General features: G+C 40.9%; 1 protein-coding gene across 4 annotated transcripts in view; it reads right to left on the bottom strand.

Annotated features, from left to right (window-relative positions):
- LOC126299451 (putative sodium-coupled neutral amino acid transporter 11) overlaps positions 1–25,640 on the bottom strand; it is a 58,373-nt gene extending 32,733 nt beyond the window's left edge. Inside the window, exons 1-6 of one of the 4 annotated variants that reach the window (XM_049991362.1) lie at positions 25,225–25,410; positions 24,670–24,802; positions 24,173–24,217; positions 23,007–23,091; positions 9,245–9,454; positions 8,915–9,161 (exon numbers count right to left, since the gene is read on the bottom strand). In XM_049991362.1, the coding sequence (XP_049847319.1) occupies positions 8,915–9,161; positions 9,245–9,454; positions 23,007–23,091; positions 24,173–24,217; positions 24,670–24,738 (656 nt within the window). In that variant the 5' untranslated portion in view covers positions 24,739–24,802; positions 25,225–25,410. Of the gene's footprint in view, positions 1–8,914; positions 9,162–9,244; positions 9,455–23,006; positions 23,092–24,172; positions 24,218–24,669 lie in introns of all 4 variants that reach the window. The other 3 variants (XM_049991363.1, XM_049991364.1, XM_049991365.1) reach the window with 3 other exon arrangements.
- Positions 25,641–26,441: the final 801 nt, after the last annotated feature.

The raw sequence follows: 26,441 nt of genomic DNA, 5'->3' as shown, positions 1-26,441 counted from the left end.
GTTGAGCGAGTGGTTGTATATGATTGTTAAGTATGGAGCTATTGCATCAGCATACTCTGAAAGGGACCTCATTGGTATACAATCTGGACCAGAAGACTTACTTTTATTAAGTGATTTAAGTTGCTTCAGTACTCCCAGGATATCTACTACTTAAGTTACTCACGTTGGCAGTTGTTCTTGATCTGAATTATGGAATATTTACTTCATCTTTGGTGAAGCTATTTCAGAAGATTGTATTTAGCATCTCTGCTTTAGCAGAACTGTCATTGATAGTATTTCCATTGCTATCACATGGAGTTCCACAGACTGTGCCTTGTGGCTAGCATACTTTACTTACAAGAAAAACACCTGTTGATTTTCTGCCAGTTCCGAGACAATGTTTCATTGTGGAAACTGTTATAATGATCTCACATTTAAGTCTGCACTAAATTATGAGCTGCTGTAAAAGATCACCAATCTTTGGGATTTTGCATTGCTTTAAGTTTGGCATGCCTTTTGTTATCTCTGTAACAGTATTCTGATCTGTTGTGTGTACCACACGGGATCAGGTCTGTCTTGTTAATTTATTTGGTATAAATCTCTCAACTGCTGCCAATGTTATTCCTCTGAATTCAAGCCACATTTGGTCTACACTTACAGTGATAGTTTGCAAGGAGTGGAGATTGTCTCTCAGGAAAGCATCAAGTGAATTTTTGTCTGCTTTTTTCCAACAGACATACTGTTCTTTTATTTTTGGAGGATTTGGGAGTTAACGGTACTCAATTTCACTACGACAACCCTGTGTTCACTAATCCCTGTATCCATTTTGATGCTCATTGCTAGCTCAGGATTCTTTGTTGCTAGGAGTTAAAGTGTGTTTTCACAGCCTTTTGCTATTCAGGTGAGCTCATGAACTAACTGCCTGAAAATTTTCATTGATGCATTTAGCACAATTTCAGATGATGTTTTATGCATACCTCTGGATTTAAGCCTGTATTTTCACCAACATATTGAGGGTAAATTGAAGTTGCCACCAACTACAATTGTAGCAGTTGGGTATCTACTAAAAATTAGACTTTCTTTGAACCGTTCTGCAATTTTATCATCTGAGTTGGGAAGTCAGTAAAAGGATCCAGTTATTTTATTCTGGTTGCTAAGAATGATCTCTGCCCATACTAACTCACAGGAACCATTCACTTCCATTTCGCTACAAGATTACTTCTAACAGCAACACACACGCCACTGCCAATGATATTTAGCCTATCGTTTCTCAATACTATTAGGTCCTTCGCAAAAACTTCAGCTCAACTTTTCTCTGTCTTTATGGCCAGCTTTAAGTGCTTATAACAATTTCAGGTTCAGTGCTTTCTGTTAGAGCTTGGAGCTCAGGTACTTTCCCCAACACAGTTACAACAATTCTACACACACACACACACACACACACACACACACACACACACACACACACACACACACACACACACACAGGCTCCACTACCCGAGTAGCTGCCTCCTGCGTGTAATGGACTACTGACCTATTTAGCGGAACCTGGATCCCCACCACCCTGCAGTGCAAGTCGAGGAATCTGCAGCCTACATGGTCACAAAACTTTTTGCTTCCAATTCAGACCTTCCACTCAGCTCTGTACCAGAGGTCCACACTCGATCCTGTTGACTATGCTGCAAATGGTCAGCTCTGCTTTCCTCTCACAAGAAAGACTTGCCATCTTTACCCCTTCTGACAGCTGCTCGAAATCAGAATCTCTTCGGATCCAAAGTGACACACATTGCTACTGAAGAGCCACCATCTGCAGTTAGCTGCACCCTGTGTTCATGACATGCGGAAGGACCCGTTTTACATCTGGAATGATTCCACCCGGTATGCACACAGAGCACACTGGTTTTCTTTGCCTCCTCTGTAGCCATGTCCCTCAGGGGACCCAGAATGCACCTAATATTGGAGCTCTCACCTACCTATAACCTGACACTCTGTAACAGCCCGGATCTTGCAGACAGAGGTTTCCTCTGAAACAGGCGAAGTGACCGCAACTGGCTGAGTGGCATTGTCAGCCACAGTAGCACCTGGAACCTGTTTGTCAGACTAAGTTCGGTCCTTTGGAAAGTCTTTTGCAGCCCACGACGCACTGAGACAACCTCCCACTCTACCACACGTGAGGAGTCAACCTCAAGGTTGGCAGTAACTGGGCTGGCCGCTGATACTGACTGACTGGCGGGCTTGTGAGTGACGTTGGATCCCATGGCCAGTCCACAACAGTGATGCCCATCCACTGCAGCCTCAAGCTGTCTAACCAAAACCAACAAAGCCTGGAGCTGCAAGCAAAGTCTCAACAACTTAGCTCACATCTGCACACAGCAATCATAGTCCCTATACATACTAAAGACAACAGAAAACTGCACTACACAGACAATCTAATGACTATTGACATGCACTACAAAACTTTACTGTAGACACTGACAAAAATTTGAGAACTGTGTCTAGTAAATTAGATCATCATGCAGGGATTCAGAAACTAAACTCCCTAAGCACACAGGTGAAACTAAGTAATTCACTCCTAGTTAGGAACTCTAAAAATATTACAAAATCTGTTACTTCCCTGTTTCTGCTCTGTTGTAGACAGTGCCTGTTGACTGAATGAAACTGCAAAATTTGCAGCAAGAGTAAATTAATAGAGGAGCATGGATGGAAGATGTGTGCTCTTCAGGCACAGTTGGATCAAGCTAGGAGAGAGCTTGTGAGAATGAGGGAAGGTAGTGGTTGGCAACTGGCAGTTGGTAGAAGGGTTAGCAGCAGGAGGATGTGGTCTGATAGTTTTGTTGTTACTTCCAGCAATCAGCTGCTAGAGTTGAGGGGAGAGGAGCCTCAAGGTAATGTAGGGGTAAGATATTTGCAGCAGACTCTGCTCATGATTAGAAAGCTGAGGAATAACACTAATGTTAAGAAGAGAAGACTGCTACTAAGTAGCAGTCATGCCAGAGGTTTAAGTTCTCTGTTGCAGGAGAAGTTAGGGGAAGAGTAGCAGGTCACCAGCATTTTCAAGTCGAGTGCTGTGCTGGATCAGATGATTAAGGGTTTAGACCCTCCATGTAAGGATTTCATAACAGATATTCGAGTAGTTATGGTGAGTGGAACAGGGTATAGCCTATATGAGGACAGGGCATACAGCGTCAGTTGTGACCTGAATAAGATAGCTTTCCTAACTGGAACACCAATGTGAGCACGACAGGGCTGTTAGAGCAGCATTATTGGCCTCGTCTTCACAGTGCTGTACAGTATGTCAGTGGTGAGCTGGAGATGGCACTGATGACTGCTAGACGAGGGCACATTGCAGTGGTGCCGGGAGATGGTGTTACTCTATGCATTGACTGCATCTCAATAGGTTTCAGAAAGGAAAGTTGGTGGATTTGATTAGTAAGAATATAGTGGGTGGTTACGGGCCACACATGGTGAAATACCTGTTACGAGTACGAGATCTATAGCTTTTTATTATAAACCATGACAACAGGTTCCCTTCTCTTAGAAGTATTTCAACTATCTTAGGGACTTCCATACTGTATATGCAGGAAGAAGAATGTGTCACACTGGAGTGTGCAAGTACCACAGATATTTCCCCAAAATTATCTATTATTTGTCAAAAAGTGTAGTACATTAATTCAAACTTCAAGCTGTTTTACTTTATTTTTTCACTCTTTGAGTAGCATGGTAGTACACATTACAGAGCACTGGGGTAGAGATTATGATTTGCAGCATATAGCGCTATCATACTATTGATGTGCAAGATGCTACTGCAGGTCTATCTTAAAGGGTGGGGGATGTTTCATCTTTATCAGCAGTGGAACACAATTCAAAGCTAGAGAAGATCTGACCACAATTACTGTAGATAAACATCTTGAATCATCAGCCATTGCAATTACAAAGATAAGATACCTTTGAGAAGTTAATCATTCTGTGCGTTTACTGTTCACCTAGTGGTGATGCGGAAACTTTCTTCACAAAATTAACTGAAGTCCTGGAAAGGGTCTTAGCCCCAAATCTAGCATAATAATATGTAGACACATTAATACTAACATAGGTCATGAGGGTGGCATTAGTAATAAGCCCCTTAACGTTTTGAGCACTTTCAGTGTGGCACAAATGATAAACACTGCTACGAGGGTTTCAAAAAGTTCAGATTCAATTTTAGATCATGTATTTATGGACATTGACAGAGATAATTGTGAACTATTTATAAGTGATACTGGCATTTCGGATCATTACTGTCAGCTAATAAAGCTGAAGACAGGCTCAGTGAAACCTGCAGATCATAAGATCCACACTTTTTCAAAGGCACTGGAAAATCTGACTTGGGATGAAGTGTATATGGAAAGCAATATACATGCTGCATTCTCTAAACCACACATTGTTTAATTTAATTTTGAGGTGAAATTTCCAAATGTAGTCATTTCTACTGCTGCAGTTAAGGAAAACTGTTTAATAACTGTGGGTATTAGGAAGTAGTAGTCCTTTGCAAAAGCAAAGAACTAATCCTCAGTTCCTTGCATACTGTCGTAAGGGTCAAAACAAACATTCAATGAAAAATTAAAATATAATGCAAACAATAAAAGTGATATAGGAGGCTAAAAAACCTGGATCTGGTAAAGGCAGACAAGGATAACATACAAATCAAAGATTAGGATAGAATAATAGAAACTTCTCAGGAATTAGCAGATTTTGTAAATGATTATTTCTCTGGTATCATGGAGAAGCAACAGCAAAATTTTCCTAAAACACAAATTATCACCCACACTGACAGACACAGTAAGCATAACAACATTTCCCCGTTAAAGGGATTGAAGTTAGAAAGACAGTACAACAATTAAAAAATAAAAAGTCAGCAGGCATAGATGAGGTTCCAGTTTCTCTTCCGAAGGTATGCATAGATAGCATACAAGCCTCATTAACAAACATAATAAATTAATCTTTTAGTTCACGTTTTTCACTGAATATGTAAAGCAAGCACAAGTAGTGCCCTTGCTAAAGAAGGGTAATCCAGAAAGTATTGAAAACCACAGGCAAGTTTCACTGCTGTCTTCATTCTAACAAATAATTGAAACAATCACTAAAGAGGCTAGTAAGTTTCATGAGTAAATACTACCTCATCAACAAAGCACAGCTTGGTTTCAGAAGTGGAAGAAGTACAATATAGACTACTGGAGAGGTCAAAAAAGTGGTACTTTAAGCTCTTGATAGGGATGATTGTGTTTCAAGCATTTTCTTAGACTTGTCCAAGTCTTGACAGTGTTTACAGTAAAATACTATTTAACAAGCTAGAATCACAAGGTATAAGGGGAACAATGAATGAGTGGTTTCAGTGTTACTTTAAAAACATGGTGCAAAAAGTGCAGATTGTTCATAAATCCCCTGATAAATTTTTAGTAAAAACAATTGCAAAATGAGAAATATATAAACGTAAGTTTTACTCAGTAGTGTATTAGGTCCAGCTCTGTTCTTTACATATATCAATGATTTTCTGGTTAATGTAATACATGGAGGGAAGTTCTCTTTGCCCATGACTGCAACGTAAGTTACTGATAAAAAATCTGAACTATTATTAGAGAAAACAAATGAAACACTCAAGAATACATACAACTGGTAATATGTAACAATTAACAATGAACATCCAGAAAACTGACAGTATGCATTCCAGCATAAAGAGAGAAGCAACTGACTAAGCACATATGATAAATCTATAGATTTTGTAGCGAACAAGAAGGTTTTAGGGATGTAATGACAGCCTATGTCTTGTGGTGACATTATGCCTCAATCACTCAATTCTTAGCTATGGCATTATTTTTGGGAATCACGGGAACAAAACATGGCCAATGCTTTTAATGCAGAAAAGGGCCACAAGAATAATAAAGTAGTGTTAGGCTCACTGTAAAGAGCTATTTCAAAAATTAGGCAGCCTTACTGCACCAGGCGAGTAAATTATACAAATTTGTGGCGTGTAGCAAGGGGAAAGTAGAAAGTACTCCAATAACTGTTTTACTTATAATTATGAAACAAGAGACAGTTTAGAGCTACATTTACCCACCAGGAAAAAAAAAAACAAAATACAAAAAACAGTTTTATATCAGAGGATAAAACTGTAGTAATTTGCCAAACGAAGTGAAAAATATTACTAAAAAATATTTTAGGATTAAAGGAGACCACTCGCCAAAAAGCAGAAGCATTGTTTTGACAATAGGCACACACAACAGAAAGAAAGCTTTCTAGTTTCTGGTGTTATCTTTTGATGAGCCAGAGTAGCTCATCAAAGAATCAGATAGCTAGCAAGTTATCTTTCTTTCATGAGTGCACATCGACAATTTAATGCTTCTGCTTTTTGGTGAGTGGTCTCCTTTAATCCTAAAATATTTACATTCCACAAGAACTTTCCTAGAACAGATTACTAAAAGACATTGTTCAAAAAGACAGCTAAAATATTCTTCACAATTAATGTGTCTTACACAACTAAAGATTACTTAGAGGACTTCGAGTAGCGGTTAGTAATGAAAGGGGATTAATACAGTACCTTGTCACATTTCAATACATGGTTATTGTTTACTGCTTTCACAAGCATCATGTGTCAAAATGTATAATGCATGACAGTAACATCCATTGGCTAAGGTTTTCAGGTAGACAGTTAAGTGTGGAGTCTGGAATTGAGGCAAGGGGCACAGCAGCATTTTCTCAGTCCAGTAGTCACTAATGGCTGTCTTAGTGTAAGTGGGAATGAAAAGTGGAACAACATTTTCCATTGCAAGTGACCATAAGAATTCCAACAGTCATTAGTAGGTGTCTTCAGTGTGTGGGAAATGAAGAGTGAACCTACATTATATTCAGCAAGTTACCTGAAACAGTTTGTCCATAAATGAAGAAGCATTATACAACAGAATTACCAAAGAAGGTAGTGCGACTGTTAGAACACTGACCTCACCTGAGACACTGGAGTTGTTCTGTCTGTCTGGCCACACAAGAACCGTCACATGAGCATCACTCAGTGTTCTTGAATGATGTCAATGATGATCTCGATTTGCTCAAAAGGGTCATAACTGGTGTCGAAACATGGGTTTATGTTTATGAGTTGAAACCGAAGCCCAATTGTCACAATTGAAACATCCCTGAGGGCCAAGACCGAAAAAAACATGCCAAAGTTTCACTCACTTTTTTGTTTTGTTTTGCATATTTCACACAAGACTTTCCCAACATTTTTCCTACAAGACAACTGTCCCAATCCAGAATGAATTTTTACACCGCACCGGAACATGCACTCATTTTAAATTTTCTGTCAAATAGGAACTGTTTGCTAGACCAGAACTCAAATCCAGAACCTTTGCCTTTTGTGGGCAAATGCTTTAATGATTGGGTTACCTGGGCACAACTCACCAGCACAGCTGTACTTCTGCCAGTACCTCTCTCCTACCTTTCAAACATAACAGACTAACTTATGGCAAAAAGGATACCCTAGGATTCAGGCAAGCCATTTCTCAAAAATATCACTTATTGCAGGAGTGCTAGTCCCTTAAGGTATGGAGGAGAATTTATCTCATACGCTGACGGTGCGAGAGAGGTATTGGCAGATGTAAAACTTTGGGGCGGGCTGTGAGTTGTACCTGAATAGCTCAGTCAGTAGAGCATTTGCTTCCGAAAGACCAAGTTCAGTACCCAATCTGCCAAGATCTTTCCAACTGTCCCTATATTTTATTGGCCTTTGGACAATTCAACACCCTTCATGAAGCACATTTTTGTGTAATTGAATAGTAAATGAATATTCCAAGTTTTTCATTTTTCGAAGGGTTCACTGCCTTGGAGTGGCTCTTTCCACAATGTAAAACATTTTACAGAAACCAAAATCTGTTTTAAATCTTCCCTGACCCTTCAAATTTGTACTACAATTTTATGACAACACATTGACACTTTATTTGTACATTTTACTTGTTACAATATTCAAAACAGCTCCGCCAGAGCTATCTCTCTGTAGGTTAGGTGTTTGTACTCCAACACAATCCACCCCAACAACTGGTAGTCTAATCATTTTGGTCAAACAAGAAAAGGGACACATTACCCATGACAAATACTACACATGAGTAAGCTCTAAACTAGACGTTTATCCCTGCAAGGGCCTTTACTATGAGATCATCTATTTACCATACCCATTCATTTTCACTTTTAGGATGAGGGCTTTTCTAGACAAGTTATCCTGATGGCTCAGGAAGTTCAAACAGTAATCTCACTTTATGGAGTTCACAACATTCCACTTGTTTACGAGTATTTTTGCAAATCTCATCTCAGGATCCTAGGATTCAACAGATCTGAATGTATTTAATGGTGCTTGAGCTTCCACAGATGCTCGTTTCCTTATATCATGGAATGACTTGAGAACAGCGTGTATCACCTTCCCAAAACAAATTCAAAATACCTCCAAAGACATTGAAATCATATTTTGTGATCACAAGGGAAGTGAATTTCTTCAATTTTGCGAGATGAATGACAGTCCAAGTTTTTGTGATTGAGGTTTCTCAAATAAAGTAAAGTTGCTTAAGCATACTCTGTCAACAGCCTGCATAAATCTTAGTGTTATGGGTGAGAGCGAGTGCGGCATCCTCCACACTTTAATGTATATCCAAGATGAAAATAAAAATGGCACCTCATCTCCATGTCATAACTTACAAAAAAGAAGGTACACTCGTGAACGCAAAGTGATAACATTTTAAGCCCATATTTTCAATGATAATTTCTACAATATTTTACTGTTACACCTACATTTATAAGTTTTGTGTGTGTGTGTGTGTGTGTGTGTGTGTGTGTGTGTGTGTGTGTGTGTGTGTGTGTGTGTGTGTTTTCAGCACTACCATCTACTGCTAGAAGCAAATAGGAATTCTAAATGTTACTTACACTACCTCCAACAAAGGCTCTATCCTTGCAATAACAGCAATCAGGATAAAACCAACACACACAAGAGATGCAAATGAAATTTTGCTCAATTTCTCTAATTCCCGGTACAAACAAAGTGGTGCTGTTACGAAGATGTTTGCCATTCCAATGACAAATGGACGACTCGCAAATACAGATTCTTGGTGATACACATTAATCACTACTTTGGTTAGTGTATCTCCAACAACCACATTATAACTGATCATGGCTGAAACAAAATCATTGTTCAATGTGTGCATAAAATTTTCAGTGGCAGATTATGTAATTCTTATACAAAGTCTTTTTGCATACCAATGAAAGGGTACAGAAACTGCAGGGCTGACAAAACAAAATAACCAGGTTTTCCAAATGCAGCCTGCATTATTCCTTGGTAAGTAAAACTTCCACTCAAATGTCCACTTCGTACCATTAAGACCAAAGAATAGTCAGTCATCAAAGCAACTACAGTAAGAAGAACAAGTCCAATTCCAAATCCTGATTCACTAAAGGCATATGGTATACCTGTAGGCAAAACATTACTTTGTCACAGACAGTTACAAACTTGTACGTAGTATGAAAATAATGCACAAATAGATCTTTGAATTCATCTTGACAAATTATTGATATTTTGCATACAGTCTGGCTGGTAGTCATGGGATATATTTTGTTAATAATAATAATAATAATAATAATAATAATAATAATAATAATTCCAAATTAGTGTCATCTCACATATTTACATTAAACACTAATGAAACCATTTTAAAAACCATTTCTGAAGTGTTGCCAACAGTAAGTGACACATGCTTTACAGAAGGAAAGTATTTAGAAGGAAAATACTAAATTTAAATTTTTGTGCACTGATGACAACTTGCAAAATTTCTTTAATCTTGCAAGGTACTTTGCAATATATTTTTTATCTGTCATCCTCAAATACTTAAATGTTATCCAATACACACATTTTTGTATATGAAAAATTTAGCATCTTTCTTAATGCACTTTGAATGAATCGGGAATGGTGTTTGTTTGCATCACCAAATCATAAGTTTTACTCACTAAAATTACTGTTTCTCAGTTACTAGATCTACACACAACTGCAAAATGACTGCTACAGTGCCTAAAGCTGCTTACTTATCTCATATGCTAGAAAGTACAAGCTTCTTACCACTTTTACAAATGGCAAAAAACTGCATTTATTTGTAATGATTTGTGATTATTAATCACTTCCATAATATTTATTTTCAACAAGTATTACGAACACACTGGCAAGGCCACATGGAAGAACATTTTGTTGTTTTCAGCTCAGTAGACAAAATTAGTTTTCAAAAAAATTGATATCAGTCAAATTTCTGTCTCAATGTGCAGAGAATACTCTAGGCAGGTGCTATGAGACTAAAAGCATCTTCTGTGTTGCCAGAAAACAAAACATCCCTCTCACGCATTTCTATTTTTGCTCGACAGCTGATATGAACGACATGCACCAACAGGTAGTATGGAGTATCAAAGGATCTAAATGAGTCGTCACTTATTGTTCAATGTTTATGAAGCCAAACTACAGAGCACAGTAATTTCACAGTGCTCTCTAACACACTAAGTATCTACATTTTATTACAGCAGTTCATGCTCCCACAGAGTGCAATAAATTCATGTGTAAGCTTCAACAGAACTACACACGCATACTCATTTACTTTCTTTTCTGCTTTTTCTCTCTTTCTTTCTTCATAGGGTCTATGAGAAATGAAAAGTGCTGCTGTCCATTGGAAATTGGGCAATGAATCATTCTCCCTATGATGCTCCACATTGTATCAACTCCATTTCAGCCTCTAAACACACACAAGCATAAAAATAATTTGAAATATCTCATTTCCACTTATATAATTATTGAAATGGAACAGCTAACACTTCACAGCTTTTGAAACATACAGAATCCCTATTAAATGAAAACTATCCCATGTACAGGTTATATTAAGCTGTAGTTAGTAATATACGAATACAACAGTGGAAATATCGACATCTGATCAACAGTATAAAAAATGAAGTACAATTAATTTTTCTGGAACAGAAATACATACATACAAACAGCTCTTGCTTCAGTGTTGGACTGCAAAAACTTATTTCATTGTGAGACATCAAAATGTGTTCACTAGTAGTAAACTGCTTCATAAATATTGAGTATTAGGATCTATACGGTGCATGTGTGACAATCATATCAGAGTCAACTAAAGACTGTTTTATTGGCAGGACACTTAAATGTAACAGATCTACAAAAGAGACTGGCTACGCGTCTGTGCGCATTTGCAGTACTGCTCCGTTGTCAGGGATCCTTACCAGATAAGATTAACAGAGTACATTGAGAATGTTCAAAGAAGAGCAGCACATTTTGTATTACCAAAAACAGGTGGGGGGGGGGGGGGGGAGTCACAGACATGATACAGGATTTGCAATGAACACAAAACAAAGGCATATTTAGTCGCAGCAGAATCTTCTCATAAAATTTCAATCAGCAACTTTCTTCCCCGAATGAGAAGATATTTTGTTGACACCAACCTACATAGCGAGAAACTATCGTCATAATAAAATAGGGGAATTTAGAGCTCGCCCAGGAAGATATGGGTGTTTGCTTTTTCCGCACGCTGTTCGAGAGTGGAATCATTGGATTAAAAGAGGGGGAATGGGACCAAACTACAAGGTCATCAGTTCCTTGCTCCAAATAAAACAATGTCAGAAGTGTGAGAATAAAAGAAATGAGACTGACAACTCAAAACAGAATTAAAGGAAAAATCTCGAACAATTAAGGGCAACAAACATGTAAATGGGCAAAACGGAACAAGAAAACCACAGAAATGCAAGAAATGAGATGAAGAGATTAAAACACAAAGCAGATTACCATGGCTGGCTGACCATGAGAATAAAAAAGGAGAAGCCAGCCAATATGCAACACATTAAAACCTCCACCCTAGAAGTACTAGGGTGGAGGACACAGAGGGACAAAGGACATGCACTAAAATTTAAAACTAAATCAGTGAATGGGGCACTGTCAGATAAAATTAGTTGCAACAAGTCTCGTAACCCAAGATTTCGTCACTGAGCAGTCAAAGTGGGACAGTGCACCAGAATATGAGCCACTGTCAACCTGGCACCACATCGACACTCAGGAGGGTCTGCATGGAACAGGAGGTAACCGTGGGTCGTCCAAGTGTGGCCAATGTGGAGCCCTGCAAGAGGCCCACATGGAAGTCTTCCACTCATTTGTAGTCTCCTTAATGACACACAATTTGTTGTGTGTACTGTTATGCCAGTCCATCTCTCAAAGCCAAAAAACACTAAGGCACAAGTCAGAAAGCAGATCAGGTTCAGAGATTCCCATCTCCAGAAGCGGTTTCCGCGTAGCCTGTTTGGCCAGCCTACTGGCAACTTCATTGCCTGGGATGCTGACGTGTCCTGGTATCCACACAAACATCACTTAACGATAGGACCGGTCCTGGGCACAGATGCACTTCTGCATGGATGCTACCAAAGGATGGTGAGGGTAGCACAGGTTGATAGCTTGTAGGCTGCTCAAGATGTCAGTACACAGAAGACACTGATTTCCCGGGGCATGAACGAATATACTGAAGTGAATGAGAGATGGCCACCAGCTCTGCAGTTAATCGGGCAAGGCATGCTGTTCAAAATGGCCTCTGTGGACATAGGCGAAGCCAACAAGACCATCTGCCATAGAGCATCGGTGTAAACCACTTCAGAGCCCCAGAACACGTCAAGAATCAAGAGGAAGTGAAGCAGAGAGTGGCAGGAGTAACTGAGCCCTTAGGGTCATGCGAAAGGTCCAGACGAATCTGTGGCCTAGGTGTACACCATATGGGTGTATGCAGATGGACCTGAATGGCAGATGGCAAACGGAAGGACTCCAGTTCAGACAGAAGGTATCACACACGAACCACACTTGTTAGCCTTGACCTGGGCCACCAATGTGGGAGATGAACTGCCGCAAGTGGAAAAAGGAGACTGTAATTTGGATGCTCAGGAGAACTACAAATGTGTGCAACGTAACTGGCGAGCACTTGTGCATGTCTGATTTGCAATGGAGGGACTCGAGCCTCCACCAGGACACTGGTCACTGGACTCTTTCTAAAAGCTCCCGTCGGTAGGTGAATGCCACAGTGATGCACTGGGTTGAGTACACGCAACGCTGAGGCTGCCGCTGAGCCATAAATCAGACTCCCATAGTCAAGGTGGGATTGAACAAGGGCTTTGTAGAGTTCCAGCAGAGTAGACTACAGTAAGTGGAGCGTCATGAAGCTAAAGTTCTGGTTCCAGATGAATGGTAAGATGCCAACAGAAGTGTAGGACTCTTGACTTAGCAGCCGAAAACTGGAAGCCGTGGGAGAGAGCCCATGACTGCACCTTGTGGATGGCTCCTTGTTGGTACTGCTCAGCAACACCAGTGCTGGTGGAGCAGTAAGAAATTCTGAAGTCATCTGCATAAAGAGAGAGCGAGAGACGGCACTACAGCTGCTGCTAGACCATTCGAGACCCCCACCCGTATAATGTGGCAAAGATATGTAGTCACCATGTGGTGTCATATGCTTTGCGTAGATGAAAAAAAAGACCGTAACAAGGTGTTGGCTTCTGGAAAAGGCTGTCTGGATGGCAGACTCGAGGGACACAATGTTATCAGGGGAAGAGCACACCTGGCAGAAGCCGCCCTGACGGAGTCATGTGACTCCAGGACCCAACCCAACCACCGACACACCATACGTTCCAGCAGCTTACTAACAATGTTGGTGACTGATGGGCCGATAGCTATCGGCAGCAAGCGGGTTTTTGCCAGGTTTGAGCACCGGAACAATGGTGCTCTCCTGCCATTGCGATAGATGCCATCGCAGCAGATCCGGTTGAAGATGGCAAGGAGATGGTGCTTGTAGTCAGACGAGAGATGTTTAATCATCAGACTGTGGATCCGATCTGGCCCAGGAGCTGGGTTGGGGATTTGTCCAAGTGCACAGAGGAGCTCACACTCTGTAAATTTGGCATTATAGGGTTCACTGTGGCGTTAAGTGAATGAGAGGACTTTCCATCCGCTGTTTGTAGGTGCGAAAGGCTGCAACAGAGGCTCAAGCATAGTGCTCAGCAATTGCATTTGCATCTGTACATAGCCCGCAATTTATGGTAATGCCAGGGAAACCTGTTGGGGTCGAGTACCCAAAAAGATGTCTGATCTTCATCCAGATTTGGGAAGGCGACATAAGGCACCCGATGGTCGACACGTACCTCTATCAACACTCTTGTTTCTGTCATTTTATAAGGTGGCATACACGGGCATGGAGCCACTTAAAGGCAATCAGATGCTCTGGGGAAGTGTGACTTATGTTGCTCTAGAGCTCACCGACACACTGAAATAGCCTCAGCAACTTCCGGTGACCACCAAGGGACTGTCTTTCACCAGGGGCAACCTAAAGAGTGAGGTATCGCATTTTCTGCCGCACAAACAATTGAGGTAGTACCTGCTCAACAATCACATCGCTGTTACCATGTGGGGCAGAGTCAACAGTGACATCAGAGGTGAAAGTTTCCCAGTCTGTCTTGTTTAAATCCTATCTGGACAGGCGTCCATGGGCCTGACGCCAGGGCAGTAACAGAAAGATTGGCAAGTGGTCACTACCACACAGGTACTCGTGTGCTCTCCAGTGGCTGGATGGGAGAAGTCGTGGGCTGCAAATTGATAAATCAATGGCCAGGTAACTACCCTGAGCCACACAAACGTGTGGCGGCCCCAGTATTTAAGAGGCAGAGGTCGAACCGAGACAGTAAAGTTTCAGCATATTTGCCTCTGCCCATAAGCATGGTGTCACCCCATGAGGGGTTATGGTAGTTAAAATCACCCAAAAGTAGTACAGGTTTAGAGAGTTGATCAATCACTGCACCTAATACATTCAGGGGAACTGCACCATCTGGAGGAAGATGCCACAGCTTCAAGAGGAGTTTGAAGGGCACAGGTTCACTACAGACTGATATTAGCACATCAACACAAACTCTACCTGACACTTGATTATGGTCACTAAAGTTCCTGTAGTATCCCTTATAGCCGCAGAGGACACGGGTCCACACTGCCGGCAACCAGTTTCCCTGGAGGGCAATGCAGAAAGCAGGTGTAAACCTTAACAGTTGCCGTAGCTCAGCCAGGTGGTGGAAAAAACCGCCGCAATTCCACTGGAGGATGGTATCATTGCGAGACTGGGAAGGCATGGAACATTCAATGAGGTAGTTTACACCTCAGGGTTCTCTGCTGCCAACAACTTTTTGCCCAAGCAGTCTATATCCGTTACGTCTGAGGGTCCAGCAAGATCCAGGTCCTCAGCAGATGCCAGAATCCCCACCCCATCCCCAGACACAGAGCTTGTAGGTAGCAGTGGTGTGGGTGATACTGATGTTCCTTGTTCTTAGGGGGTCTTCTTTTTCGGTTTCTCATACTGTTCCTTGGGTCTCCCTGGCTGGGAGGGCTTCACTGAATCAGTCTACAGGACTGAGGATGAGCATGAAGCCCTACAACCAGCTGCTTTTGGGATCTTCAGCTGCTGGCGGGTGTCATCTTTCCCATTAGCAGAAACCTGGAAAGGGAGTAACAGAAGGGACCCCTTCCTAGTGAGAGGAGCCGAAGACGACTTACACTTCTCCAGCGCATAAGTGGGGACTGAAATCCCCGATGGATGGGAGAGGGGGGGTGTTGCTCCCGAAGTAGGTGGTGTGTGAGCAACAGGGAGGGAAGTGCCGCTCGCCCCCCCCCCCCCTCCCCCCAACCATCAAGGGGGCAGGTTTAGTCTCCTGGTTCTGAAAGGCAACAGGAATTCAAGGAACTGATGGAGCGAGAACTGTTCTCGTTGTGGCGGAGTATGAGGTTGTCATAGCCACATGATGTAGGCTCTCAAATTTCCTCTTAGCCTGAGTGTAGGTCAGTTGGTCCAGGGTCTTATATTCCATCATTTTCATCTATTTCTGTAAAATCCTGCAGTCTGGCGAGCAAGGTGAATGATGCTCTCCACAGTTGACACAGATGGGAGGCGGGACGCATGGAGTATTGGAATGCAATGCACATCCACAATCTCTACATGTGACTCTGGAAGTACAGTGAGCACTTTCAGCACCACATTGGGGGAGAGATATATGGCTTGATGTCACAGCAGGAGACCAGCAATTTGACCTTCTCAGGTAATGTATTACCCTTAAGGCCAAGATGAAGGCACCAGTGGTAACCTGGTTATCCCTCTGACCCCGATGAACGCGCCAGACGAAATGAGCATCTCGCCACTCTAAATTGGCATGCAGCTCATCGTCAGATGGCAAAAGAAGGTCCCCGTGGAATATAATACCCTGGGTCATGTTTAAGCTATTATGAGGCGACATGGTAGCACACCCAACTTGCCACAAGCGTGTTATGCTCATTACTGGGTGGAGGATGCTGTTTTAATCAAAACTGACCCAGTGCACATTTTGGACAAGCTACACCTCCCCAAACTTTTACTCCAATTGCTCCCCAAAAAACTGAGGCTTCATGGACATGAAAGATTCCCCATCAACTCTCATACATATGAGGTAGCGGGGCGAATAAGCTTCGCTGCCATCCTTAGCCTGGCGTCCCTACCATGGTGTGGCCATGGAGGGGACCAACTCGGGGTCATATTTCTTAACATTAAAGTTAAACTTTGTCCACTTAGAGAATGCTGGCAGCAGACCACCAGAAACATATGATGTACTATGCTTCATGGCGTGTCATCTGCCCTGATGCCACCCACTCCAACAAAGGGCCCTCCCCCCCCCCCCCCCCGGCACCACCCAACCCCAGCAAAGGCCGCCTGGCAGGCTATCCATTGCTGGGAGTCCCAACACCCCAGGGTGACTGGCATCTACTCCTTGACATGCATGGGGAGTTAATGGCGCAGGCATCAGCAGAGTGATCCCTGTGTTGTCAGGGGGCTACAACCAACAGGGTACATGGCAGCCCCACTACAACGGACTGGCTACTGTGCTGGATATGAGGTACAAAAGTCCATGGTCATCGTTGGCACAGAAAGTTACACTGCATAGTGCATGGTGGAAAACACACCCAGGAAGGTGTCCTCGCCCAAGAGATGGAGAATGGGTGGGACTGCAATGCAACGATGAGAAAGTGGGCTAAAGATCTCAATGCACAATGGACGCGATGCCCACGTAAGGCATCCTCCTCCAATTGGCTCACTCTTCGGGAAAATTTTAAAAAATGGAGTTCAAACCCTACAGGGGACCATCACATAAAGGCCAAAACGTGAGAGACTTGTTTTAGTCACTTCTTATGACAGGCAGGAATATCTCGGGCCTATTCTAACCCCCAGACCCACAGGTTGCGAGAGTCAGAATTATTGTGAAGGTGGTTTGATGAACCAACTGCCACGCACTTGTGTGATTTGCAGAGTATCCACGTAGATGTAGATGAAATAGCATTGGAATATGCTCAGTGATGTATAAGAGGTATCATTCACAATGCTTTGTGAGAGTAGATCAGAAGCTGTACTGTGTCCTTGTGGAACAAAGTTGAATGGTCATTTAGCCATAATTGAAACGTGCCATGAAAATCATTAACTTAGAATACTAGAAACATTACAGAAATAACAAATCCATAAGAGAACATGTATTGCTGTTGAAAAAACAAGGTTAAAAGCATATCTGAACCACCACATACAGAACTGTTAACAATTTCATACATACTGTAAATCAAAGAAATGTGCAAACCCTAAACTTGTTTAAAACCAATACAAGTTTCCTTTAAGAAAACAATTCCAACATCATATGGATGGTGAACTTAAATGAGAACAGTAAGAGCACAGCCTGCTAGAGCAAGATATCCATTGTCAAGAAGCTGGGATTTTTACTGGCCACATTAAGACAGCACCACCATAGTGCAGTCTAGAAGTACTCTTCAGATGAAAGGGAAAAGAAAGCGCACACATACAAAAAGGTAAGTGACTAATCAAATATGCCAAACAGGAGTCACAAGATTAGTGGTCTTTCAAAATGTCCAGTTACTATAAAACAAAGTCAATGAGCTAGAATTATTTATGTCATATAAATTGAAAGAAGTACCTGTTACATGCTTCGTGAATATTGGCTAGCTTATGGGATGTTAGCAATTACAAATATAGAGGATTTTCTTTTGTCATGGCATTTATGAAGAAAAATTGTTACTCAAGGAGGAACATGCATATACTCAAACACAAAAATATTCTTTAACAAACTTGAATGTAGTCTTGGCAGTATCAGGACCGGAATAAAACAGTTATATGTAGAGAATTTAACACTGACTTCAACAAAGTTTCAGAAGATAGAGATGATCTTATGGCCATATTTGCAACATACAATTGCAATTTTTTTTGTAGGGCTTTAGGGCACTCAACTACTGAGGTCATTAGTGCCCAGTCACAAATGTAAGTGCACATATAATCTGGTAAAACTCAGGGGGCGGAGGTAGCAGAAAGTTCTTATGAAGATGCAGATAAAATAATTAAAAGAGTTAGATGTCTTTGGACAAGTCTGTCAAAGTAATAAAACTTTGAACAGGAGCAGATGCTCTAGTGTCATCAGCTAAAATTTCCTGTAAAGTAGATGGCAAGACAGGACAACACAAGATTAATTAAAACGGGGACATGACAATAAAACATGGTGCACTGTCAATGCATGACCACAAGGGCATTGCGGGGCAGGGTCACCAGATAGCAGGTAGCAGTGGCTAAACCAGCACTGCCCAATGGGCAACCTGACCAAAAGGACCTCCTCTCGCTGAGGTGGTCGGGAGGAGGTTGTCCAAGCTGTTGGGAACGGTTTTATGGCCTGGAGCTTATTTTCTTGTAAGTGACGACCAAGTATCCCACCATAATGACAAGCCTCTTACAAACAATCCCACTAATGTCAGACGATGGGACACAAAGGGAGGCTGGCCAAGGCAGGAGGACTGCAGCCTTGGCCGCAGCATCAGCAGCCTCATTCCCAGGCACTCCTACATGACCTGGAACCCACATAAAGCTAACAGGAATCATCAGCCATTATCAGCAAAAGAATGGAGGGATTGCTGGGTCCGTTGCACCAAGGGATGGACCGGATGTGGAGCTCCAAGGCTCTTAAGAGCACTGAGTGAATCAGAGCAGAGTACATACAATGAATGGCGGTGGCAGTGGGCATACTGAACGGCCTGATGGAGAGCAAAAAGCTCGACCGTAAAGCTGGAACACTGGTCGAGGAGCCAGTATTTAAAGGTGACGTCCCCGACGACAAAGGCACAGCCGACACCATCGTCAGTTTTGGAGCCATCAGTGTAAATAAAGGTGTTACTGGCAAGTCGTACACGAAGTTCGACAAAGCGTGAGCAACACACTTCATCCGGAGTACCCTCCTTAGGGAGCAAGCTGAAGGCAGCACTTCAGGAGGCATGTTCTCTGGGCACTGCAGTAGATCGCGACGTCATCAACAGAAAGAGCCTGAGACATTAGGTGGAATGCAGTCCATAATTGGATTGATCGCTAAGGCAAAAAGGGGCTATGCTCAAAACGGAGCCCTGAGGCACTCCGTTCTCCTGGAGGAAAACGTATGACAATACGGAACTCACACGTACCCTAAACATTCGATCTGTTAAAAATGAATCAATAAAAAGGGTCAGGCGACCATGTAGGCCCCACATCTCTGACAGGTATCATAAGCCTTCTCCAAATCGAAGAACACAGCTACCGTTTGGCGCTTTTGCAAAAAGTTGTTCATGATAAACGTCGACAAGGTCACAAGATGGTCAACAGCAGAGCAGAGTCGACATCAGTTTGTAATTGTCCTGAAGCCAAAAACCACATAAAAAGCATCAATCAAAATCAAATCTGATTATTAATTTCTGCGTGACTGGCCCGAAAAATGTTCAGTATGCTGTCACAATTTTCTGCAACAAGTTGAAATTGAGAAACAGCATGTTCCACAACTGATCAAAGTGTTTCCGGAGTCATGTTCAGAATGTGTTTCACAACACAAGCCTTCAATGCAGTTAAGTTTGCAATCTGAACACAACATCTTTCTGATAGCCCCACAGCCAGAGGTCACACGGGTTAAGATCAGATGATTGGGATGGCCAGGCTATAAGGAAATGGTGGCTGATAATTCTAGCATTTCCGAAATAGCGCTTCGGCAGCTTCTTATCTGGATTTTCAATGTGCATAAAAATGATCCACACATACACACTGTTGGAGAGCTGGAAAATGTGATTGTGCAAAAGAGACTCCTAACACTTACCAGTGACGGTACAGGTAACAGGACCAAAAGCACCTGTCTCTTTGAAAAAATGTGGCCATATGATAAATGATGCTGTAAACTGTTACCACACAGTGACCTTTTCAGGATGAAACGGTACTGGTTGGCGTGTGTATGGCGTTGTCCATATTCGACAATTCTGTGTATTGACATAGCCTGTCAGATGGAAGTGAGCTTCATCTGTCCACGAAATCTTCCACGGCCAATCATTGTCCACTTCCATGTGAGCAAGAAATTCTAAAACAAAGGTCTCTTGCTGACAGGTCAACAGGAAGCAACTCGTGCACATGGGTAATTTTGAATGGATAGCAAAGAAGTATGTTCCGCAGGATTTTAAGCACTGTGCTCACGGGTATGTCCAATATTCGGGCAATTCTCCGTGCACTACATGTTTACATACCACGACTCGTCTCCTCTTACATTTGCTGAGGGCACTGCTTCCACTCACATCTAATCAATTCATTTCCTCCCCTATCAGGTTGCACACAAAAAGAACCAGTCTTTTTGGATTTCCGAATATCTTCCATATTATCTAACGGATACCTTTCATATCCCACAAAATATAAAATATTTAGAGAGTGATCAAAGAAGTCAAAGCAATGGCAAATGACTGCTATGCAGTTCCAATAACAGTTTTACAGAATGAAGTGAAACAACAGAAAACCGGCGATTCTCTCCGAAATCCCAATATCAAATTGAACTGTAATGGCAAAGAAATTACTGAACCTGAAGCAACAGAACACGCTTCCAATATTTAGTTTGGGAACTTAAGTATGGAATTGGTCACTTAAATCAAACCTTGCACTAAAAACTGTACAGTATCTTTAAATACCTACAGAAACCAGCTTCACTATCTCTTTCCACCTATCCAGAAAGAAGTTCTGTCCTTTATGAAAACTAACAACCACCACACTGGAATAGATGGCATCTCAGACAGTTTCATTAAAAAAAATTTAGTGATCCCATTGCTCAACATTAGTTCACCTTCATAGCAGTCCTCCTCAAACTAGAATTCCTCCTATCATGCCTAAATAGTTCAAAGTTCAAACAACTATTCCAGAAAGATACAAAGGATGGAGTTTCTTTGATGTGATCTGTGGTGTGTGTGTGTGTGTGTGTGTGTGTGTGTGTGTGTGTGTGTGTGTGTGTGTGTGTGTGTTTTGGTTTAGTTTGCATGTGTGGCGTGTTTATAGGTGGCACGTGGGTGTCTCTGGTGGTGTGTTTATGGGTAGCGTCTTATGTGGTGTATGGGGTTCTAAATTCTACATTTATACTCCGCAAGCCACCCAACGGTGTGTGGCCGAGGGCACTTTACGTGCCACTGTCATTATCTCCCTTTCCTGTTCCATCCGCGTATGGTTCAAGGGAAGAACGACTGTCTGAAAGCCTCCGTGCGCACTCTAATCTCTCTAATTTTACATTCATGATCTCCTCGGAAAGTATAAGTAGGGGGAAGCAATATATTCGATACCTCATCCAGAAACGCACCCTCTCAAAACCTGGACAGCAAGCTACACCGCAATGCACAGCACCTCTCTTGCAGAGCCTGCAAACTTGAGTTTGCTAAACATCTCTGTAACGATATCACTGTTACCAAATAACCCTGTGATGAAACGCACCACTCTTCTTTGGATCTTTATCTCCTCTGTCATCCCGATCTGGTACGCTCATGAGCAATACTCAAGTATAGGTCAAATGAGTGTTTTGTAAGCCACCTCCTTTGTTGATGGACTACATTTTCTAAGGACTCTCCCAATGAATCTCAACCTGGTACCCGCCTTACCAACAATTAATTTTATATGATCATTCCACTTCAAATCGTTCCGCACGCGTATTCCCAGATATTTAACAGAAGTAACTGCTACCAGTGTTTGTTCCGCTACCATATAATCATACAATAAAGGATCCTTTCTATGTATTCGCAATACATTACATTTGTCTATGTTAAGGGTCAGTTGCCACTTCCTGTACCAAGTGCCTATCCACTGCAGATCTTCCTGTATTTCGCTACAATTTTGTAATGCTGCAACTTCTCTGTATACTACAGCATCATCCACGAAAAGCCGCATGGAACTTCCGACACTATCTACTAGGTCATTTATATATATTGCACGGTAGCATTGGACGTGTGTGGTATCGGTGATAACTGTGCTTTCAGTGGAATATTTTTCAGCGAGTTAACGATTTTGGTTTTGTCATGTCGATGCTATTGTTTTTTTCTGTTCGTTGTGTGTGAATTTTGATAAATTGCTCTAAGTCTTTGGCGGATATGGATTTGACTGACAAGGTTGTCTGCGATGATGGGGGACAGTGCATCGTCTCAACATTTCTTGACTTGTTTCAACCCTTGTTCACTAAAATACAAGCTGCCCTTAGTGGCTCGCCATCTTTCTTTCAACTATTCATGACGTCGCCTTTCCAGCTTAGTTCTTTTTTAATATGTGACTTAAGTACTGCATCTTTTTCCAGTCAGTGCAAACTTTAATTTTATTAATGTATTATATACTTAATATGTTTTAAAACAGTTAGTCTAATTGTGAATACGACGCTCATAGTAGCGTCGAAACCGAGGGCTTATTTGTTCTAATATAATTCACATTTCATGTAAAAATAGCGTAAAGTAAATTTAAAACATGTAATATTTTTGTTATACACTGACTTATCCTAGATTAGAATTTACAATTTGCACTACAGTTGATTACCTGAAGCAATGAAGATATTTGTTTACCATAAATAAACAAAGCAAGATTAAACAACTTACCAATGACACCACTTCCAATGATTGAATTAATGTAGTTAAAACTGGCATAAGCAAGGCTAGACTTCTTTTGTCCTCTACTGTCATCCTAAAACAGAAAGTTACAAATTTTGAACACATTGTAGATAATGAAGACATTACCAAACAGGAGAAAAACTTCCACCAACAAAGCCTACAGGCAGCAATCAATGTAGGTACTGTTTTCTCATAGCACAATCCAAGTCTTATCCCTTGGTCAGAAATCTAACGTGTGACGTACAGTAACTCATGTAAGTTATTTCATCAACAAGTGAAAGAAAATAATGTTTCGAGATCTGCAGAATCCAGTTACCCACTACAATTTGTTTTTCCTTGGCATTTAATTTCTACTTATCTTTATCCGTTCAAGGATTAGCTCACATGGATATAGGTTTTATCAAGGTAATGCAATGCAATGCAAATCAACAGACCAAAATACACATGAGGGTAGAACAGGTAGCCTATGGGAATATGGCACATGGTCAGCCATGGCCTTTATTAAGGAACCATCCCAACATTTGCCTTGGCTATCTAGGAAAACCAAAGAAAACTCAAATCACAATGGCCAGTCAGAGCAGCTCCATCCTCCCGAATACACAGCACTGCCTTATTTGGTAATTCCCTATTGTAGAACAAATAGGCTTATTAAGGGCTGCAAGAGCATTGCAAACTATTCCTAGTACAAAAATAGATTCTACACAACAAATCTGTGTCCTAAAACTAGTCTGAAACCACCATTTCCAAAATCCTTCCCCCCCCCCCCCCTTAGATTATCCTGTAATGAAAGTGAAAAAAATATTACGTTGTTTCATTCTACTTTTTGCTTTGTTAACCTGAGAATTTTATTTCACTGCACCACTGAAGTTTGATGCACCTTTGTAGAGTAAAATTACATAATGTGTTTAAATTACTTCATGACATACTTTGACCTTTTTGAAAAGAGATGGTCTACAAAATTATTTATTGCAGTGCCTTCAAAATAAGAATTCTTCTACATCTTACAATTCTATATAGTTTTCTCCCTTGACATCATTGATAATCCTCTGCCACCCTATCATGTCAGTTTTACTGCAACTGTAATTTAGTAATAAGAGTATGAACATGCGTGTATAGTCATTCATAAAGTACGAGGAGCAACCACATATACAAACCTCCAAAAGTTGCTCAGTGTCATTGTGCACTGCAGAATCTTCCACCTGTAAGCCAAGAAATACACACATTACAACTCTTTAAACAGTTCACATTAAGACATGGAAATGAAAAGGTATCAGTACCCTACTTTATACAGTGTTCACTGTAAGGTAACCACAGATCCAGAGGACCACAGAGGAACGTTTAAAACTATACACAGAACTCTAAACAATTTCGATAAAAGTTACTTTTTAAGGATTAGCTATGGTTTTGGCAAACCATAAATATATATATAATTACTTTTATTGGTTGGATTTCTTATGTTGTTTAATGTCTCAACGATGGAAAATGCTGAAAGAAATAGCACAATCTAACATTTTCCACGAAACATATGCACCAATGTACTTCACATTTTTGTGATATAATTTTAAACTATTATTAAATTATACGCATTTACGTTACGTAACAATGACAACAGCGAAATATTATTACATCTATATAAATGCGAAAATATTACCGATTGCTGCCCTTCTAGAATATATGTCGATTCATTTGGAGGTTTTGTTGCCACAGGCGTACTTTCCATTTTAAATATTTCTTGCAATTCGATGTTTAACTTATTTACGAGCAGAAAACGTTTGCTTTTAGTGCTGAAAAGTAAATAGTGGAAAAACAGTCAAAATACTGATCAAACAGCCAAACTAAACTTCCTTCGCACACATTCAGCTCGCTTCTGACATTTGCTGTCAAACTTCAAATGACCGGTCTGTATTCCACAGACAAGGAAAGGATAATTAATGTACATCTTTAAGCATCTGTGACGAATGAAATCGGCTTTCCAAAGCCACCAGAAGAGCTTGTCTAGATTCCACGTTAAGTCACGCAATAATACGAACGCGTTTGTCATTTAAAAACAATAAATGTGTACATTAATAATTTAAAAGAAAATCTGGGAAAGAATATACAATTTGAAATATCTTGGACATGAAAATTTTGATGGAAAGTCGTCCCATAACATTTATACGGTGAGGCATTAATACATCAGATCTTCATATGGCGGTATGTAATATACCTCAAAAACTTAGGAAAATATATTCTTCATTTATTCATTGGCTCTCGGTAATGACTTCACGGATATAAAACTTATATTACACGTGGGGCCATCTAAACTTTGCCTCGATTAAGAGATAAAAAAATTAAATCAACACCTTGCCGAAAACTGAGGTTAGTCACGTATCCAGCACTAGCAGCATAGCAAATGGCAAATGGCTATTGCGGTGGTCTATCACCGGAAAAGAAACATCAAACGTAGCATCGTACTCAACATCCATACAGTGTAGCTTGTAAGGTGAGATAGATATGGCTTGATCCGAAATCCCTAGTCTGAATTGCAAATCAGTGGCGCGAAACAGGTAATAATCTATATAAAAATCGCATGATGGTAAAGGTGGAGCAGTTTAGCCCTGAACAACACAAACAAAAATCTGTAACAATGTTCTCTCAAGGCAACTATGACATAGATTTTTTTAATGTATTTGTCCTTTCTTGTGTTCCTTCATTCGTACAGCTCAGTAATTCGTCACTTTTCTTGCTGGATCTTCTCGAGTTCGTGTGGCTAGATAGCACCCGTTTTCTTTGAACAAGCTCAATTTTTTAATCCCTCCATTTCGTGACTGGCATTTCTATAATATATTCTGTTGTTTTCTGACTTCTCTCTGAAGGGATGTTTCAGTTTAGACAGAACGTTCCTTATTTGGTCGTAAATTTTATTATTGTCTTCACGTTCCCTACATTCTGCCTAGCAATTTTTTCTACCCTACTTGTTTATTAGTTTTCTGGCAGCTTCTTTGGTTTAGTCACTGAGTTCTAGTTACTTATTTTTGTGTTGATTGTGACATTTTTTGTTGTAGACAAATCGGCATAATTGATATGTCTACCGTTTTAGGTCTCTCGTGCAGTACAATAGTTGGTAGTTCTATTACTTGTAATCTATTTCATAGAGGTATTCGAATTTCTGAGATCCGTTAATTATTCCATATTTTATCAGTAATTTGTGTTATTTGTGTATTGTTCTGTACTGTAGGTTACGTTTTGCCATGAAAGATTTGCAATCGTGTATTGCCAGTGTTCTCGTGAACTATATATAATATACAGATCCCAGATATTAAGTTTTATTTTAGACCTTCCTTAAATCATTGCAATTTTCTCTGGTTAGTGCCATCTTCCTTCTCCCTCCCTGACCGTAGATTCAACACATTTTCCATTTACGGTTAATAAATGCAACGCTTT

This window comes from Schistocerca gregaria, chromosome X (assembly GCF_023897955.1).
Source record: "Schistocerca gregaria isolate iqSchGreg1 chromosome X, iqSchGreg1.2, whole genome shotgun sequence".
NCBI lineage: Eukaryota > Metazoa > Arthropoda > Insecta > Orthoptera > Acrididae > Schistocerca > Schistocerca gregaria.
This window is presented reverse-complemented; position numbering and strand designations above follow the sequence as displayed.